The sequence below is a fragment of the Eutrigla gurnardus genome (assembly GCF_963514095.1).
Source record: "Eutrigla gurnardus genome assembly, chromosome: 21".
Taxonomy (NCBI): Eukaryota; Metazoa; Chordata; class Actinopteri; order Perciformes; family Triglidae; genus Eutrigla; species Eutrigla gurnardus.
The window spans coordinates 18523121-18542738 of NC_139932.1; the positions used below are offsets into that span (position 1 = coordinate 18523121).

Here is a 19618-nt window from a genome sequence, read left to right on the forward strand (position 1 = left end):
TGGGGCCTGTACTAGGAAGCAGGATTTGGGTTTAGCGAGGTCATTTAAGCGTTAACTCTGGGTTACCGTCCTACGACGCTGGTTCACTTCTTATCGGTGTACATCACCATGGTAACTGACGCTGCTCCGGAGCAGGTTATGTTCCGTTCCTGATAAGAGATCAACGTGGAGAAACACACCTCCTACTGACCAATCAGCTGTCTTGGTGCGCGGATAAAAAAGAAGCAGCTCGGTGGATCGTGGATCGGGTCTCTTAGGAGAACTAGAGTTCAGAGACCGGCAAAACCCTTTTTCTTTCCCTGGTGATGTTTTATATGAGAGATATAGATTATCATCAGAGGGCATGACGTAGCCTATCTGTGTCAGAGTACAGCCTGCTGACCACTTTGAATTATGTTTTTATATTTATTTGATTTGCTCCCAAGTCCGTTTTACACCGCCGGGATTGCAGCTGAAAGAATGAGGCTGATATTGTCATAAACCACGTTATAAGAATACATCCAAGCAACACATTCATCATTTACAAAGTGATATTGTTTTATTGCGGGAGGACAGTGAGGGTTAAAAGGGCGAGAGAGAGGGATGACATGATATAGAAGAGAGGTGAGTTTTTGCCAGCTGTCCTTCCTGCATGTTGCAGATGAAACTGTTGCCTTTTACCTGTATTACATGTTTAACTTCATATTTCAGGGTTCGCTCCTCGTACGTGAAATATGCCGCTCCGCTGGTGTAGACGGATCCATGTTTGAGATTGGTCAAATATTTGCAAACCCCGCCTCTTTCACGCGCTCATCGCTGGAAAGTGAAACTCTGGGTTGATTTAACGAGTTGATAACCAGCTTTGTGTGACCGCTGACCTCCGAGTGACTTAAGGTGGATAACTGGAAGATCTAGTCCAGACCTGTTCGCATGCAGACGTGATCTAAGCCGGACCTGGTCTCATCCTCTCCAGAGGTTCTGCGTCCTTCCAGCAGAGGTGTCGGAGGACCAGAGACAGTCCAGAAACACCTGTGACGTCCTGGTAAGTCCCTTCTAGAGGTTTTGGTGCATCTCGATGGTCAGATGATGCTGCATGATTTCACGCTTTTCTATAACATCGTGTCTTTGCAGAAGTAGACTGAGGTCAAACCTGAATTCAGAGGTGGATGGGGAGGATTTAGACGTTGTGTTTGATGTGTGGAGGAGGGGTTTTCTTTATTGGTTTATCTTTCTTGCGTAAAGCACTTTGTGCTGCACCCCCTGTGTACGAAAAGTGCTACAAATAAAGTTTGATTGATTGATTGATTGATTGATTGATTGATTGAGTAACACCCGAGTGTGAAACCGGAGAACCCGGATCGAATGGGCGAGGCATCTTTAAGCTGCTCAACACTTATTTATTAAAAATATATATTATATATTAATATGTATTAATTCTTACTAGTGCTGTCAAAATTAACGCGTTAATCTTTGCTTTAATTATGAAATATTTAACGCATTTTTTTTAGCGAAATTAAAGCGAGCAGTTTTTTTAATTATTCCGGTAATTTGTCTGCGTGAGAAACACGAGATGTGGCGCGTGCTGCTTCCTCTGACTGGTCTGTCTCAGTAACGGGCTGAATGTAAAGGAGGACTAAGCTGACTTGTTGTTGGAGTGAAAAGGATTTATCATTCTGACTTCACAGCAGAATATTCCCTTGTTCTTTTTTCCATATTTGCATGTTCTATTGTGGACCTTTTTGAAATGTTCTGTTAGTGCATATAAGAAATATGCCTTTTTCAAGCTGACAGTTCATTTTGATGGCCTTGATGGTTTCTTTGGAAATCTGTAGTTCACATGAGAGAATCTTAAAGTTAAAAAAAGCTGCTATTTAACAAAAGTATTTGAATTTAAATACTTCCTTTGTGTTAATTCTACATAAATTCCATCATTTCACATTTAAATATCCATTATAACATACTTTATTCTTAAGAAGAAAGAAAGCGATTAATTGCGGCAAATTGTGCGATTAATTAGTTAATTTCTTTTAATCGATTGACAGCACTAATTCTCACACATCCTACACAAATTTAAAATTTAATGCAGTTTCTTTAAAAATTCGGTTTATCTTTCCAAATATTTATTATCAGAACATTTTTCTAAATCATATAAATCACTCTTCACAAAAAATAAAATGAAATGATCCACATTACATCTCATTTGAAATGTTTTAAAGCCGGTTACTTTTTTTGGGTGGGCAGACAAACCCTTATGTTTGGGAATGTATCCAGATTTTGACAAATTCAAAGAAATTCCTATCCAGACCTGATCTAATCCAGACCTGTTTGCATGCAGACCTGGTCTCATCCAGACCTGTTTGCATGCAGACCTGGTCTCATCCAGACCTGGTTGCATCCAGACCTGGTTGCATCCAGACCTGATCTAATCCAGACCTGTTTGCATGCAGACCTGGTTGCATCCAGACCTGGTCTCATCCAGACCTGGTTGCATCCAGACCTGATTGCATGCAGACCTGGTCTCATCCAGACCTGGTTGCATCCAGACCTGGTCTCATCCAGACCTGGTTGCATCCAGACCTGATTGCATGCAGACCTGGTCTCATCCAGACCTGTTTGCATGCAGACCTGGTCTCATCCAGACCTGATCTAATCCAGACCTGTTTGCATGCAGACCTGGTCTCATCCAGACCTGATCTAATCCAGACCTGTTTGCATGCAGACCTGGTCTCATCCAGACCTGGTTGCATCCAGACCTGATCTAATCCAGACCTGTTTGCATGCAGACCTGGTCTCATCCAGACCTGGTCTAATCCAGACCTGGTCTCATCCAGACCTGGTCTCATCCTGTCCTGAGGTTCTGCATCCTTCCAGTAGAGGTGTGATGTGAATTTTGGATGTTTGTAGTTTATGATCAGAATCTCTGTCCGGCCAGACGTTGATCTACATCTCCTCTTGTTCACCGTCATCCTACGACTAAAGTGATCGCCTGTTTGTGCGTTTAGGTGATATAAGCATGAGTGCCACATAATTTCAGAGGACATTTTGACATCTGTGTTCTGTACATCTGGTCTTTGTAAGACAGGACACGACCCGTCTTTTGTCTACAGTATGAGACTCAGGGTCGTTCCTGCTGACTCTGAACTTTTGCATCAGAAGGCAGGGGTGAACTATTTCTGTCTGCAGATGAAAATATTTTGCTGAATAAACCTTGGAGAAAAAAATGATCCTGGTTGTTGATCTTTATTGGACAGATTCCTTTCCACAACAATAAACCAAACCGTTGCATGGCCAAGACCACGCCCCACCAATGACCTTTCTAGTGAACATAAACTGTTGAAACTGTGATGGGAAGATTGGATGTTTGTAATTTATAGGTCAGACGTTGATCCGCATTTCCTTTTTCACTGTTATCCTACGACTAAAATTATTTCCCGTTTGTGCGTATAGGTGATTTGAGCATGAGTGCCACAACATGAGATAATGGGAGGACATCTGTGTACATCTTGTCTTTGTAAGATAGGACATCCAATCCATCCATCCATCGTCTACCGCTTATCCTGTATTCAGGGTCGCGGGGGGGCTGCAGCCGATCCCAGCTGTCGTAAGATAGACCATGACCTGTCTTTTGTCTACGCTATGATTCCTCCCCCTTAAAAGAGAGATTCCTGTTAGACTCAGGGTCGTTCCTGCTGTCTCTGAACCTTTGCATCAGAAGGGAGGCGCAAACTATTTCTGTCTGCAGAAAATACTTTGTCCAATAAACCTCGGAGAATAAGCTGATCCTGGTTGTTGTTCTTGATTGGACGGATTCATTTTCCACAACAGTGTCGGAGGACCAGAGACCGTCCAGAAACACCTGTGACTTCCTCGTCGTGGATCACTTGCACATCTGCATCAACATCGCCGTCATCGTCACGGACCGGGATCTCAGCTGGTAAGTTCCCTTCGAGAGCTTTTGATGCATCTCGATGGAATGTTTGATGTGTGCGGTTTATTCATTAACCTACACCGGTGTGTGTGTGTGTGTGTGTGTCGGTGTCACTGCTCACACTCACACCTACCGTCTGTTCAGAGTCACAAGATCAAGAGGTGAAGTAACACCCGAGTGTGAAACCGGATAACCGGCCGGACCTGAAACCGGAGAACCCGGATCGAATGGCGAGGCATCTTTTAGCTGCTCAAAACTTATTTCTTAAAAAATTCAAAAATAAATGTATTCATTTCTTACACATCCTACATAACTTTCAAATTGAATGCAGTTTCTTTAAATATTCAGTTTATCTTTCCAAATATTTATTATCAGACCCTTTTTCTAAATCATATAAATCAGTCTCCGCAAAAAATAAAATGAATTAGATCCACATTCCATCTCATTTGAAATGTTTTAAAGCCGGCTGCTAATGAGCATTCTACTATATAAATAAAAAAATAAGAAAATAAGAGAAATGTGTATGTTATACAAACCCTTATGTTGGTGAAATCCCAGATTTTTATAAATTGTATCCAGATTTTGACAAATTCAAAGAACTTGCTCATTTTTTTTTTCCTAAAGGGAGGATTTTCTGACTGAGACGTTGAATTTGTGTCCGACGTTAAGGTGAAATGACGTCTCAAACGGCCAAGGTGCTGCTGTCGCTGGACGCTGAAGCCGCCGGCTCACTCAGCGATGGAATCAACTTCAAGAAGAACCGCGAGGACGGCAAATGTTACATCGTGTACAAGACCAAGGACGGCCTCCGAGCCTGCAAGAACCAGTGCAAACACCAGGGGGGGCTGTTCGTCAGAGACATGGAGGACCTGGACGGCAGGTGAGCTCGCCATCTCGCGCCCAAATGGTTATTCCGTTGAGTGTTCCCGATACTGATGACCCCTCCGTTCACACAGCACCGTGAAATGCACCAAGCACACCTGGAAGTTAAACGTGGCCACGATGAAATACGTGAACCCGCCGGACAGCTTCCTGCAGGACGAGCTCGGTACGTTCACGTCCGCCTTCCACTTCCTTTCAGTCTGTGGGGAGGCGATAACATTTAACATTTGCCTCAGAGGGATTAAAAAGAAAACTTAGGGGGGCAATATTCCAAGAAAAAAAGTCTCAAATTTGCGAGTTTCTAAAGTAGCAGATTTGCAGGTTTACTACGATGCTAACAACCCGGCATTTACGCTAGCTAACTTCCCATGAATGTACGCATTATTTTCACATCGCCTCGTTAAGGTCCTTAGGGTGATGATGTTGATGATGGTTATTGTTGGTTTTAGTTGTATGTGTTCAAATCTTATGGGTGTTTATTATTGATCGGGGCGGTTGGGGTAAGATGCTAGCGTTAGCTTGCACTTGTTGTCATAGCAACGGCTAAAAGAGGGTTCTGTCCCGTGTTTAATATGTTTTATATTTAGTCAACAACATCCTGTTTGAGTTTAGACGACTAAACATCTCATTAAAGTCTCATGTTAGTCAAACAAACTGTTTTAGTCTTTAACATTTCAGCGAATCCGACGTCTGGCCAAAAATATCGCTTATTCATTTTTTATTTGAAGTGATAGAAGTTCCTCCGTATCGTGCTGACTGGACTCTGAGCCTCTTCAACAGAACAAGGAAGTGGGAAATAACTTAATTCTGTAAATGTGAAGCTCAACGAGCGTTAAGCTGAGCGTGGAAACAAATAAAAATGAACCTGTAATGTTTTATCAGAGGTGGAGGTTCTGGATGACGGGGGGGTCCGGCTGGTGGAGCTGAGCCCCGTCGACCCCTGGCTGGTTGACCCCCGGGAGCCCGCGGAGCTGCAGGAAGGGGAAGTGAAAGTACGTATCTATGGTAACGCCGACAGTTTGATGTATATTTATCCTGTGAAGACATTTACCCCCGCCCTTTAAGACTATCGAGAGAGTCACACATACATGGTTCATGGTTTGGGGGTGTCATGTGTGTGTGTGTGTGTGTGCGTGAGAGAGTGTGTGTGTGTTTGGAGATTTCAATGTCCAACAAACACATCATCATCATCATCATCAACTCTACACACTACTTGGTTTCAGAAGAGTCTATCCTTTATAATATATCCATCATAACAACCAAGGTATTCTTTTAGTACAGAGGTCTTCAACAGGGGGTCTGGGACCCCTAGAGGGTCCACAGAGTTACTGCAGGGGGTCGCCGAAATGATTTGATCCCAAACAAACACAAATTTAAATATGTCCAAAAGTACACCGTAACATGAATACAACCTATAATAAGCAAATATAAATCTATCTGTTTGTTTAATATTATGTTCGAAATTGTGAGGATTAAAATATGAATCTGTTAACATTATTATTCTAATGGCTTAGCACTGTATCCATCCTTCATTACAAAGTCCTGTTATACTAGGAATTATAGGCTCGCTACACATTATTATTGTTTAATAAGGAACACTATTATATAGGATATGTAATAGGGGGTCTGCTCTATCAGCCTCGGGGGTCATTGACCTGAACATGTTGAAGACCTCTTTAAAACATTAGTGGAATTAGTAAAATATGCAATATTATTATCCATAAGAAAACCACAAAACAAACAAATATACAAGCTAACTTACAACTAACCCGTCTCATGTATGTTTCACGACTAACGAGGTGCCTCTAATTGTCTTACATGAGGCGAGACCACAGGTGTGACAGGTAACACCCAGCAGCTATGATCTCGGGTGGAGGAACTCGAAGCCTCTCTGAGGGAGGCGGGCGTGTCACATGGTTCGAGTGGGATTCATCCCCCGCTTCGTGTCACGCCAAACAAACTGACCATGATCTGATCTCACATCCCGAAGCCGGTCGTGAGAATCGGGATTCAAACCTCTCTCGTGGAGAAACAAAGAAAGAGAGAGAGAGAGAGAAACAACTCCTATATTATACCTATTCCATATACCTGTCGGTATCCATGACAACGATGAGTGAAGCTCATGAGATCCCTCGTCATTTACTAAGAAAACATGATGATGTCACGTAACAAGATTAGAAGGAATGCATATTCTTGTGTATATATATGTATATATATACATATATATACATATATATATATATGTGTGATTTTATCGTGATTAATGCATCCTCACGCTCCGCCTCCCGCCCAGGTGACCTACTTGACCCACGCCTGCGTGGAGCTGCAGCTGGGCCGGCGGCGGCTGATGTGCGACCCGTGGTTGAAGGGTCCGGCGTACTCCCGAGGCTGGTGGCTTCTCCACGAACCCCCCGCCGACTCCCTGGACAGGTTGTGTGCGGCGGACCTCATCTACGTCAGCCACATGCACTCCGACCACCTCAGGTAAACTCATCATCTCTAAAAACCAGGACAGTTGTGGGAGCAGGTTCTGCTGGTTCAGGTCTTTGTCTGACCCCCCATCCTTACGAGGGAGCACACTGGTCCGGTTTTGCATTTCTGCTTTGCATCAGAGGACCGAGGCTTTTTGTTGAGGTCGGCTTCTTTTATTAGTTTCAACTGGTTGGTTAAAAATATGAAGTTCTTCTTTTTTTCGGCATATGTTGTTAAACTACGACGGTGTATTAGAGCCAAAAAGAAAAACGGAGCCGAGAGAGAAGACGTCAGAGCATGAAGACTTCCTCACTCTAATTTACTCATATTAAATAAATGTACCCTGCCGGGGATCTGACCCGTCATGTATCTTTCATTCCAGTTACCCCACTCTGGAAGTGTTGTCGGAGAGGCGGCCGGACGCCCCCATTTACGTCGGCGACACAAGCAGACCCGTCTTTTGGTTCGTAAAAAAGTGACAAAGCTCAGTTTAACGCAGAGATCTTCAACGTGGGGGTCTGCAGACTTACAGCAGGGGGTCGGCCCCCGAAATGATTCCATTTTTCTTCCAAAATGTAAAATATGTCCAAAATAGAATTACAATATGTTCTATAAATATATGAATCTGTCAACAATTCTTATTTTAATGGCTTAGCATTGTACATCATTACAAAGCACTGTTATACACGGCACTATAGGCTGCACTACACATTATTATTGGGCCAGTTTAATGAGGAAAACAACAGTATATATGATGTGTAAGAGGGTCTCTAAGACCTCTGCTTGAATACATTAAAGTGTGTTTTATATAACATTCACACTCTCTCTCTCCCCTCCTGATACGACAGGTATCTGGAGCAGAGCAAAGTCAAGCTGACCAACATCAACGTCGTCCCCTTTGGTGTCTGGCAAAATGTAACTCACTGCTGCCCACATCTGGCCAAACGGCAACATTACACCACCACTAATCATCACTAACAGCAGCATTCATTGGTCTCCATCAGATCGACGAACACCTGAGATTCATGATCCTGATGGACGGAGTTCATCCCGAGATGGACACCTGCCTCATCGTGGAATATAAAGGTTGCTTTTCGTCTGTTTTTTATTTTAAATACCAGTTTCAGACTCTTGTTACAAATGTTGTTGTTTTTTAATCGCAGGTCACATGATCCTGAACACCGTGGACTGCACCAGGCCCAACGGGGGCAGGCTGCCACAGAACGTGGACTTAATGTTGAGTGACTTTGCCGGGGGTGCGTCGGGATTCCCCATGGCCTTCTACGGAGGGAAATACAGCGGTGAGACGAGACCTCAGTGGGTCGGGAACTATCCCCACTTTCATTTTAACTTTGATAGGAACGGACAGAATATAAAAGCCAAATGTAAAATTTCTCACAAAAAAATAACCAACAAGTTGTAACTTCAGTTTACAAGCACAAGGTTTAAAGTTCCATTATTTAGGGAACAATACAGACATTAAACACCTTTTTATATCATACATGTTCTGTTGCTTTTGATTTCATCACATTACATAACGCGAAGCTACTGCATACAAAAACTCAAAATTAGCAGCGGGCGATCTCAGGCAGCCAGGATGCGACAAAAACACAAAATTTTCCGTCATCCGGACCAAACTCCATTCAGAAACCCAGCGTTTTAAAATGCGTTTGTAAAAAAATAAAAGTCCAGTCGTGGTGTGTTAGGTCTGTCTGCAAGACTACGAGCAAACTGTCATCATCATGCAGTCACTTCGGCAACATTTTTATCCCTTTTATTGCAATTAAATCACAAATAAATGATGTATTTGGAGTTCATACCGCTGTAGTAAACCAGCCGATGTGCATCCTATAGCAAAGCAGCAACAGTGGTTATTTCAGCCATGGTGGATGAAACCTTCTCAGTGTATATGGGTATATATATATATATATATATATATATATATATATATGTGTATATATATATTTATAGTCTCAGAACACCAGTGTGTTTGTTATGTAACGAAACTGCTGACCTAAACATATTCACAGATTCCTGGAAGGCCGGGTTCATCAAGACGGAAAGAAAGAAGCTGCTTAACTACAAATCCCTGCTGGTGAAGTCTCTGCAGCCGGCCATCTACTGCCCCTTTGCTGGCTATTTTGTGGAGGCTCATCCGTCAGACAGGTAGTTTATACAACGTCAGCTGATAACAAACAGCCGAGTTGCAATTTAATCTTAAAAAACGAATATCAGGAATAAACAGTAACTGGTGTTTGTCTGTCTCTACTGTGTGTGTGTGTGTGTGTGTGTGTGTGCAGATACATAAGGGATACCAACTTTAAGAACCGTGCAGAGGACCTCAGTGTGCTCATTAATAAGGTGGCACCGAACATTAAGACGTGGACTCCCAAGCCAGGAGCCGTTCTGGACCTCGGCCTCGCCCTGAGGGACCCCACCAACAGGTGTGTGTGTGTGTGTCAGTGTGTACTGCAAAAATTATCAATGTTAATATTTTACTATGTGAACTTTAACTTCGCCACGTGCCCAAAAAAAACGTAGCGCCGCCATCGTCGATCCGCCGGCCGGCACAAAAATCTACAAGGACAGTTGGGATTTCGACTTGTACGTGGACGAAGTGAACGCCGCCGTCGGCAGTGAGATATTTAAACGCCAGAGCTGGATCCGGTTTTATTACACCTGGGCCGACTTCCAGGACTACAACCTTGTCGTGCGGGTAAATATACTCGACGAACGATCTGCGATCTGTCCGATCCTCCATCGCCGACACTTTGCGCTTCTTTTCGCTCCAGCTTTTTCTTTGTAGACTATTCTTTGTTTTCGGGCGCTTCAGAGTCCTGGTCTGGAAGAGTCCTGGTCTGAAAGAGTCCTGGTCTGAAAGAGTCCTGGTCTGAAAGAGTCCTGGTCTGGAAGAGTCCTGGTCTGAAAGAGTCCTGGTCTGAAAGAGTCCTGGTCTGGAAGAGTCCCGGTCTGGAAGAGTCCCGGTCTGGAAGAGTCCTGGTCTGAAAGAGTCCTGGTCTGGAAGATTCCTGGTCTGGAAGAGTCCTGGTCTGAAAGAGTCCTGGTCTGGAAGAGTGCTGGTCTGCTTTGACTGCAACTAACTTCCTCTGTCTCCCCTCATTTCCCATGATCCTTTACTTCCTGATACGTTTCTCTCAGCCCTCTCTTGACCCCTAAACTTCACCGACGCCAGATCTCGCTCTATCGATCTCGCTCTATCGATCTCGCTCTATTGATCTCTGATTTCGAAACATGTTCCCCAAGCATAGCTCAATTACGTTCAAAATAAAGCTTGCATTATCGTTAAAGTTATCATATATTTTATTGGTTTATAGTTAAAAGTGCAAATATTGCAAGATTAATGCTGTTGACTCTGTGAGCTTTTACTTTGGCATTGCGATGATTTGAGCTAAATGCTAACAACAGCGTGTTGATATTTTAGCATATTAGCGTGTTAGCATTCGCTAATTAACACTTGACGTAAAGTCGGGGGGTCACGAGGTCAATAAAGATTCATCCTCTTGGGACCATGAATTTGTGAGATGTTTTTAAAAGCTAGCGCTCTACTCTGTTTCCTCATCGCCTCTGGTTTTGGTTTTCTTCCAAGCTAAAAGTGTCTGGATAGCATTCCTATAGGCTGACCTTTCTCTCCGTCGCCTTTGTACGTCTTGTTTGATGGATATAAATGTCAACGTCTTACATTCAAGGTGATCGAGACGAATGACGACTTCGAACCGCTAACCGACGGCTGCGACTACTTGGTGGACTTTTCGGATCTGTCGTTCCCCGTCAAGAGGCCGGACAGGGAACACGCCTACGTAGAGGTGACCCAACACACAGCAGTATCATAGAACTAAAAAATCAGACATTCAGTTCATTCCCGATGTCTGAGATTCTACAACAGCCTTTTTATATTAAATGTTCAATGTTACGAGCAGGTTCAGAACAATCTGGCTCCCTCGTGTGGCTCAAAGCTGTACTTCAGATATTGATGTAAAGATGATTTATGGTGGCTCCAAATAAAAACCACCTGTGGGTCCAAACCCGGTCTAAAATGAGAGAAAACTGTACTTGAGAATCTCAAAGTATAATTCTCTGTCATTTTACAGAGACCGGGTCGCAGGAATTTTTATTTGGAGTCACCATTAATCATCTTCCACACTTTCTTAAACATTTATGTCTGCAGTACACCTTTGAGCCACACGAGGGAGCCAGAATGTTCGTATTGTTCTGATAATTAGAACCTGCTCATAACATTGAACATAATATAAAAAGGCTATATACATATCAGATGTTCCAAGTTTTTCTAAAATGAGGAGGAATAATTTGACATTTTGAGAAATATGCTTAGTGGCCATCTTTCAAGGAGTCGGGGGAGGAGTCAGGGATAGGGGGAGGAGTCAGGGGAGGGGCGTGTTGCCTTGGCGGAGCAGTGACCCTGATGTTTTCTTGGTTTGCCTCCTCTTTAAAGATTAAAAACCGGATCGGGGTGATGAGACAGACGGTGCTGCACGGGCGTCTCTGGGACGATCTGTACATCGGCTTCCAGAACCGCATCAGCCGAGACCCGGACGTCTACCACCACAAGTACGCTCTCTCATCACAATCATGATGTCATGATTCCAAACCACGTTTCTGTACATGTTCTGAACCTGAACCCGTCCTGTCCAGGTTCTGGAACCACTTCCAGACGGGGCTTCCTGTCCACAGACCAGACTGGGACCAGTTCCTGCAGCAGGAGACCTCCATCCAGGAGCTCGACTTTCCCAACTGCAGCCAAATAGCGATTGTTTAGTTATGGATGAAAGACAAGTTTTTTTCTATATATTACAGATTATTGATATCTGGGGGATTGAATTAGTTCCCTTTGATTGATTGTACTTTGATTAGTGAAGAGTGCAACAGAATGAAGAGATTACAAACGCACAAGTTACGAAAACCATCTGCCTTTAAAAGGACCACAACGCTGATTTTTGCATGTTTCATCATATTTCACTACAAACTGGTTTTTAATCAATCATTTCATAAAAATCACTTAAACCCTCAAAGTCTTGAGTCCTCTTTATCATTGTCTGTAAAACAACATTCTCATATAGTGTTAATCAAAAAATAATTTGTCTTCCGTCGTGGGAAACACAGGAAGGGGGCGGGACTTAGCCTCTACATTTTAAGAATTGCAATTGGTTGATTACAGAATACGACAACACGCAATAAGCCGATTAGCTTCTTTGAATATAAAAAAGCTCTTTGTAAGTCCTTCGAATAACTATTATTTATTATTAATTCTACACTACCTGCCAATAACAGGCTTGGTTTTAAGTAAGTACAGTTAGTGGCAATGGGAAGATAACTCGGGGCTTACCTGCTGATTGACAGGTCTCTTACCACTCGCTGGTGTCACAAGTTCATTGCACATGGTGTGAAAAACACATCCTGTTGCTGTCGGGTGTGTAATTTCCTGTTCCAGTTTGACAGATGATGAGTGTTTCACAAACCACAGCTTCTCCGTCTTCGCCTGAGGCGGCAGGTTTTTATCGTTTGTGGCTTCTTCCCAGCGTTCATGGCGAACGCGGTGAAGATGTTATTGTGGGCTGGGATTGTTCTGGTCTCGTGGGGGCGTTCGGTCTTGCTGCCAGAGATAACCGATGGGAAGTTCATCGAGGAATGTGTGAGGGGCCACAACGGGGCCCGGTCCTCCGTCAGCCCGGCTGCAGGCGACATGCTGTACATGGTAGGAAAACGCCGACTCGGTTCTCACATCGTTGACTGATGACCTCACCGGTGGACAAAATAACACTTTCTCATGAAGAGATTCTTCAGGTGTTATTTTAGGATTATACCGTAGCAGCTTTGAGACTGGAAGGTTGTAGGTTTGAATCCCTGCACTATCAACGACATAAGTAGCCTACTTTGCGGGGTAAATCATGAGTCTATTGGGCAAAGGTTCACCTTTAGTGAACTCTGACACTGTTTGCCACATCTTGAAAAAATTGCAAAAGCAACAAAAGATCTTTAAAATAGAGGAAGCTATCTTTGCTAAGCTAAGTTAGCTTAGCTTATGAGCTGTAGCTAAAATAGTTCAGCTTATGAGCTGTACGACAACATTAAGTTTGATTCGACCCTCTTATAAAGTGCTTTACGATGTTATGACACAGAAGTCACTCTTTTGAATAATTCGTATCATCCTATTCGTGACTGTGCTAACAAGCTAATGACTAGCATGCTAGTAAAAGCTCGTAAGGCGTTTAACCCTCTTCACTTATTTTTTCAAATTCAATTTTGTCCAATCCCAAAATACCAGCGAGCCTGATTCTCACAGTGGAGAGAAAATGTTAACGCCTCTGTGAGCTATTGTGACTGACGAGAGCTATCATGTTAGCCGTTAGCTCTGCAGCTACAGCAGGCCACCTGGTAATTTTTGTTTGCGATGCTTAATGCAGTGAAACATCCATCCATCCATCCATCCATTTTCTTCCGCTTATCCGGTACCGGGTCGCGGGGGCAGCTGCCTGAGCAGGGACGCCCAGACTTCCCTCTCCCCGGACACTTCCCCTAGCTCCTCCGGGAGGACCCCAAGGCGTTCCCAGGCCAGCCGGGTGACATAGTCACTCCAGCGTGTCCTGGGTCTTCCTCGGGGTCTCCTCCCGGTGGGGCATGCCTGGAACACCTCCCGAGGGAGGCGTCCAGGGGGCATCCGATGCAGATGCCCGAGCCACCTCAACTGGCTCCTCTCGATGTGGAGGAGCAGCGGCTCTACTCCGAGCTCCCCCCGTGTGACGGAGCTCCTCACCCTATCTCTAAGGGAGCGCCCCGCCACCCTACGGAGGAAGCTCATTTCGGCCGCTTGTATCCGGGATCTTATTCTTTCGGTCATGACCCAAAGTTCATGACCATAGGTGAGGGTAGGAACGTAGATTGACCGGTAAACCGAGAGCTTCGCCTTTCGGCTTAGCTCTCTCTTTACCACGACGGACCGATACAGCGACCGCATTACTGCAGCTGCTGCACCGATCCGCCTGTCAATCTCGCGTTCCATCCTTCCCTCACTCGTGAACAAGACCCCAAGATACTTAAACTCCTCCACTTGAGGCAGGAACTCCCCCTCAACCTGGAGGGAGCAAGCCACCTTTTTCCGGTCGAGAACCATGGCCTCAGATTTGGAGGTGCTAATCCTCATCCCGGCTGCTTCACACTCGGCTGCAAACCGCCCCAGGACATGCTGGAGGTCCTGGCTCGAAGGAGCCAACAAGACCACATCGTCCGCAAAAAGCAGGGATGAAATCCAGTGGCTCCCGAACCAGATCCCCTCCGGCCCACGGCTGCACCTAGAAATCCTGTCCATAAAAATAATGAACAGGACCGGTGACAAAGGGCAGCCCTGCCGGAGTCCAACATGCACCTGGAACAGGTCTGACTTACTGCCGGCAATGCGAACCAAGCTCCTGCTCCGGTCATACAGGGACCGAACAGCCCTTAGCAGAGGGCCCCCGACCCCGTACTCCCGAAGTACCTCCCACAGAATGCCACGAGGGACACGGTCGAATGCCTTCTCCAAGTCCACAAAACACATGTGGACTGGTTGGGCAAACTCCCATGAACCCTCGAGCACCCTGCGGAGGGTATAGAGCTGGTCCAGTGTTCCACGGCCAGGACGAAAACCGCATTGTTCCTCCTGAATCCGAGGTTCGACTATCGGCCTAATTCTCCTCTCCAGCACCCTGGAATAGACTTTCCCGGGGAGGCTGAGAAGTGTGATCCCCCGATAGTTGGAACACACCCTCCGGTCCCCCTTTTTGAATAGAGGGACCACCACCCCGGTCTGCCAGTCCAGAGGCACTGTCCCCGACTGCCACGCGATGTTGCAGAGACGTGTCAACCAAGACAGCCCCACAACATCCAGAGACTTGAGGTACTCAGGGTGGATCTCATCCACCCCCGGTGCCTTGCCACCGGGGAGCTTCTTAACTACCTCGGTGACTTCAGCCCGTGTAATGGGTGGATGAACCTCTGAGTCTCCAGCCTCTGCTTCCCCAATGGGAGACGTGTCAGTGGGGTTGAGGAGATCCTCGAAGTATTCCTTCCACCGCCCGACGATATCCCCAGTCGAAGTCAGCAGCTCCCCACCTCCACCGTAAACAGTGTTGGTGGGGGGCTGCTTCCCCTTCCTAAGGCGCCGGATGGTTTGCCAGAATTTCCTCGAGGCCGACCGATAGTCCTCCTCCATGGCCTCCCCGAACTCTTCCCAGACCCGAACTTTTGCTTCAGCGACCGCCCGTGCTGCAGCACGCTTGGCCTGCCGGTACCCGTCAGCTGCCTCGGGAGTCCCCCGAGCCAACCAGGTTCGGTAAGACTCCTTCTTCAGCTTGACAGCATCCCTTACTTCCGGTGTCCACCACCGGGTTCGGGGATTGCCACCACGACAGGCACTGGAGACCTTACGGCCACAGCTTCGAACAGCCGCGTCAACAATGGAGGCAGAGAACAAGGTCCATTCGGACTCAATGTCCCCAGCCTCCCTCGGGATCTGGTCATAGCTCTCCCGGAGGTGGGAGTTGAAGACCTCCCTGACAGAGGGTTCCACCAGACGTTCCCAGCAGACCCTCACAACGCGTTTAGGTCTGCCAAGTCTGTCCAGCTTCCTCCCCTGCCAGCGGATCCAACTCACCACCAGGTGGTGATCAGTTGACAGCTCAGCCCCTCTCTTCACCCGAGTGTCCAAAACATACGGCCGGAGGTCAGATGACACAACCACGAAGTCGATCATTGACCTCCGGCCTAGGGTGTCCTGGTGCCATGTGCACTGATGGACACCCTTATGTTTGAACATGGTGTTCGTTATGGACAAACCGTGACCAGCACAGAAGTCCAATAACAGAACCCCACTCGGGTTCTGATCGGGGAGGCCGTTCCTCCCAATCACGCCCCTCCAGGTAACACTGTCGTTGCCCACGTGGGCGTTGAAGTCCCCCAGTAAAACAATGGAGTCCCCGGTTGGAGCACTCTCAAGTACCCCTCCCAAGGACTCCAAGAAGGCCGGGTACTCTGCACTGCCGTTTGGCCCATAGGCCGAAACAACAGTGAGAGACCTATCCCCGACCCGAAGGCGCAGGGAAACGACCCTCTCGTTCACCGGGGAAAACTCCAACACATGGCGGCCGAGCTGGGGGGCTATGAGCAAGCCCACACCTGCTCGGCGCCTTTCACCGCGGGCAACTCCAGAGTAGAAGAGAGTCCAGCCTCTCTCAAGGAGTTGGGTTCCAGAGCCCAGACTGTGCGTGGAGGTGAGCCCGACTACCTGTAGCCGGTAGCGCTCTACCTCCCGCACTAGCTCAGGCTCTTTACCCCCCAGTGAGGTGACATTCCATGTCCCCATGGCTAGAGTCACCGTCCGGGGATTGGGTCGCCGGGGCACCCGCCCAGGACAGCCACCCAAATCCCACCGCACCGGCCCCTTCTGAACCCTCCTGCGGGTGGTGGGCCTACAGGAGGGCGGGCCCACGTCGCTCTTTCGGGCTGTGCCCGGCCGGGTCCCGTGGGCACAGACCCGGCCACCAGGCGCTCGCCTGCGAGCCCCAACCCCGGGCCTGGCTCCAGGGTGGGGCCCCGGTGACGCCAATCCGGGCGACGTGAACGTCCTCGATTTTAGCTTTTTCATTAGGGGTTTGGAACCGCTCTTAGTCTGACCTGTCACCTAGGACCTGTTTGCCTTGGGAGACCCTACCAGGGGCATTAAGCCCCGGACAACATAGCTCCTAGGATCATTCAGGTGCTCAAACCCCTCCACCACGATAAGGTGTCGGTTCAAGGAGGAGGCAGTGAAACATTACAGAGAAATAAAAAAAATGCAACACCAACTTGTTCAACTTGTGGATTATCCCGAGCAACCGGGACGTAGTTGGAGGTCATATCCCATAAGGTCGTTGAAAAAAACAGCTGAGTCATGTTCTCCATCATTCAGACGTGGGACGAGGGCTTGGCCGTCATCGCCAAGGCTTGGGCGAGCAACTGCCTGTTTGACCACAACACACAGCTTAAAGGCGTCCCCCCCCTGCACCCGGCCTTCTCGTCGCTGGGAGAAAACATCTGGACGGGATACCCGCCATCACACTTCGACCCGGCGGCGGCCATTCAGAGTTGGGTGGATGAAAAACAACACTACGACTACGACAGCAACGCCTGCTCTGATGTCTGTGGCCACTACACCCAGGTGTGTGTTGGTGTGTGCACCTTTTCTCTGGGAAACTTTAACGATAAATGAACAACTGCTCTAACCCTTTCCCTGCCTGCAGGTGGCGTGGGCGAGCAGCTACAAGGTGGGCTGTGCCGCCCAGCTGTGCCCGAACGGTGTCAAAAGGACAAAGTTTGGTTCTAATGAAGGCGTAGTTTTCGTGTGCAACTACGGCCCAGCGTAAGTTCAACACGTCTACCGAGATTACTTTTATAGAAGTAGAGCTCCAAAAAGTGTTGGACCATAGTTTGCAAAAAGAGTGTAATTGTTTTCTCTGCTGGTGTTTGAGGATTCAGCCCTGGTTACATACGCATTATTCACCGCCGCCAAAGCTCAGCACAGTAAAGCAGAAGCATCTATCTGTTCCTTAAAGGTCGCTGAGTCTATTCAGAAACACTCTTATATTACTTGAAATCCTCGTAACATACCGATAGCAATGAATACATTAAATGCTCTGACACATAAAAAACACTTGGAGAAAATAATTGGATGACCTGTCTGTCAAAAGTCTGAGGTCTGAACGAAAGGGGGCGGGACTTATTTGGTTCGACGATGCGTTCCAAGTACAAAAATCTGTTTTTTTCCAACCTACTCTGTCTTTAATGTTAACGTTGAATTATGGAAGCTTACTGTGAACGTATCGTGTTAGCCGTTTGAGATAAGCGTGGGAGGGTTCAGAATGAAGAGTTGCATTGTGGGATTGAACTGATGGCGGTTGCTCGTGCAGGGGGAACGTGAACAGACGGCGACCGTATAAACACCGAGCGGCCGGCTGCTCTGAATGCAACGGCACCTGCGTGGAGAATCTCTGTCGTGAGTATTCGGTCGAACAATCCTTCATATTCTGATTTCAAGGCTGTCATCAAAAAAATCCGAAAAATAAATGTAAATCCATCTTTAAAAAACATTCAACGTCATTCCCGTCTCTACAGGAAACCAAGAACGAGATTCACCGATAAGTAAGTGATGCTACATAGTTTAAAAATACTTAATACACACTTCTTAAAAAAAAGTACTTGTTTTGTCTAAAACTACCGTCTCCGACTCCATTAGACGAAAAACCATACCGGAACTACGGCAACAACTATGGGACCATCCTGGTGGTCCGGCCCGTCGGCCTCATCTTCACCTTCATCACGGCGTACGTAGTGCGTCACTTTTATCCCCAAGTCTTCTGCTACGAGTAGAAACACTCTGAAGGACGTATTCAGAGGACGCACGGTTAATTACAGGGTTTTTTTGGGTCAAGAGATGCTAAGCCCCGCCCCTTCTGGTGGATAACCATGGGACTTTATTTTGGAAACAATATGCACAGCAGTCAATGGCGAGAGGCAACTTATTATTTTTTAGTGGCATGAATTACTCATATACGACGGCGTATTACGGCCACTGTAAAAAAAATAAATTAAAAAAAAAGAGCTGAGGGGGGCAATATTCAGAGAAAATACTGGCAAATTTGCCACTTCATTATGATGCTAATAACCAGCGTTTATGCTAGCTAGCTTTCCACGAATGCAGGCATTTATTTTTCCAATTAATCCATCACATTGTGTGACATCGCCTCGTTAAGGTCCTTAAGGTGATGATGTTGGTGCTTATTGTTGGTTTTATTCATATGAGGCCAAATTGTCATGTGATGGCCGTTTATTGAGCGGGCGGTTGGGCTAAGATGCTAGCGGTAGTTTTCACTTGTTGTCATAGCGACGGCAAACATCTGGTGTAAGCAGAACCAAACTTGTTTATATCGACATATATATATATATATATATATATATATATATATTAAGTGGCAAATTTGGACCCTCCCCCCTCTCAGCTGTTTTAATTTTCCCCCTACAGTCACACACACAGTCACACACAGTCACACACACACACAGTCACACACACAGTCGCACGCACGTAAGACAGACAGCTGTTAGATTCGGTTCCCCTTATTAACGTTATGAAGCAATAATGTGTCAGTGTTGCTTTTACAGCTCAAATAGACATCAATGTCAAAAATCTGATAATAAACTTCTAAAAAAGAAAAGCACTCGAGACAAACTGGACCTTAAATCCTGAGTCTACAAGTGTTTTAAAGTCTCCCAAAACCGTACAAATGTTTTCATGATGAAAAAAGAGGAACAAAG

At 46.2% G+C, this 19618-nt stretch overlaps 2 protein-coding genes across 5 annotated transcripts; both read left to right on the forward strand.

Moving 5' to 3' along the window:
• Positions 1–805: 805 nt before the first annotated feature.
• Positions 806–12282, forward strand: cmah (cytidine monophospho-N-acetylneuraminic acid hydroxylase). Of its 3 annotated transcripts, none has more exons than XM_084038432.1 (16): positions 806–1021; positions 3805–3913; positions 4577–4787; positions 4864–4955; positions 5672–5781; positions 7083–7273; positions 7644–7724; positions 8110–8176; positions 8266–8347; positions 8425–8562; positions 9292–9427; positions 9562–9705; positions 9803–9977; positions 10969–11085; positions 11733–11848; positions 11933–12282. In XM_084038432.1, the coding sequence occupies exons 3-16, from the start codon at positions 4582–4584 to the stop codon at positions 12054–12056; spliced, it is 1779 nt and encodes a 592-aa protein (XP_083894558.1). In that variant the 5' UTR covers positions 806–1021; positions 3805–3913; positions 4577–4581; the 3' UTR covers positions 12057–12282. The 3 variants fall into 3 exon arrangements, with proteins under 3 accessions (XP_083894558.1, XP_083894560.1, XP_083894559.1); XM_084038433.1 differs by lacking the exon at positions 806–1021 and adding an exon at positions 4052–4068 and having other exon boundaries at positions 3831–3913; XM_084038434.1 differs by lacking the exon at positions 3805–3913.
• A 143-nt stretch (positions 12283–12425) lies between these two features.
• Positions 12426–19478, forward strand: glipr1a (GLI pathogenesis-related 1a). 2 transcript variants are annotated; one of them, XM_084038437.1, is made up of 6 exons: positions 12426–12992; positions 17220–17468; positions 17551–17669; positions 18217–18302; positions 18422–18448; positions 18543–19478. In XM_084038437.1, exons 1-6 carry the CDS (start codon positions 12822–12824, stop codon positions 18674–18676), a joined length of 786 nt encoding a protein of 261 aa, XP_083894563.1. In that variant the 5' UTR covers positions 12426–12821; the 3' UTR covers positions 18677–19478. The 2 variants fall into 2 exon arrangements, with proteins under 2 accessions (XP_083894563.1, XP_083894564.1); XM_084038438.1 differs by lacking the exon at positions 18422–18448.
• Positions 19479–19618: the final 140 nt, after the last annotated feature.

Bases quoted from the DNA above. Each gene is read 5' to 3' on its own strand.
- cmah (XM_084038432.1), top strand. From the start codon at position 4,582: ATGACGTCTCAAACGGCCAAGGTGCTGCTGTCGCTGGACGCTGAAGCC. The intron at 7,274-7,643 runs GTAAACTCATCA...CTTTCATTCCAG, and splicing joins ATGCACTCCGACCACCTCAG to TTACCCCACTCTGGAAGTGT. The intron at 11,849-11,932 runs GTACGCTCTCTC...CGTCCTGTCCAG, and splicing joins CCGGACGTCTACCACCACAA to GTTCTGGAACCACTTCCAGA.
- glipr1a (XM_084038437.1), top strand. From the start codon at position 12,822: ATGGCGAACGCGGTGAAGATGTTATTGTGGGCTGGGATTGTTCTGGTC. The intron at 17,469-17,550 runs GTGTGTGTTGGT...CCCTGCCTGCAG, and splicing joins TCTGTGGCCACTACACCCAG to GTGGCGTGGGCGAGCAGCTA. The intron at 17,670-18,216 runs GTAAGTTCAACA...TTGCTCGTGCAG, and splicing joins GTGTGCAACTACGGCCCAGC to GGGGAACGTGAACAGACGGC.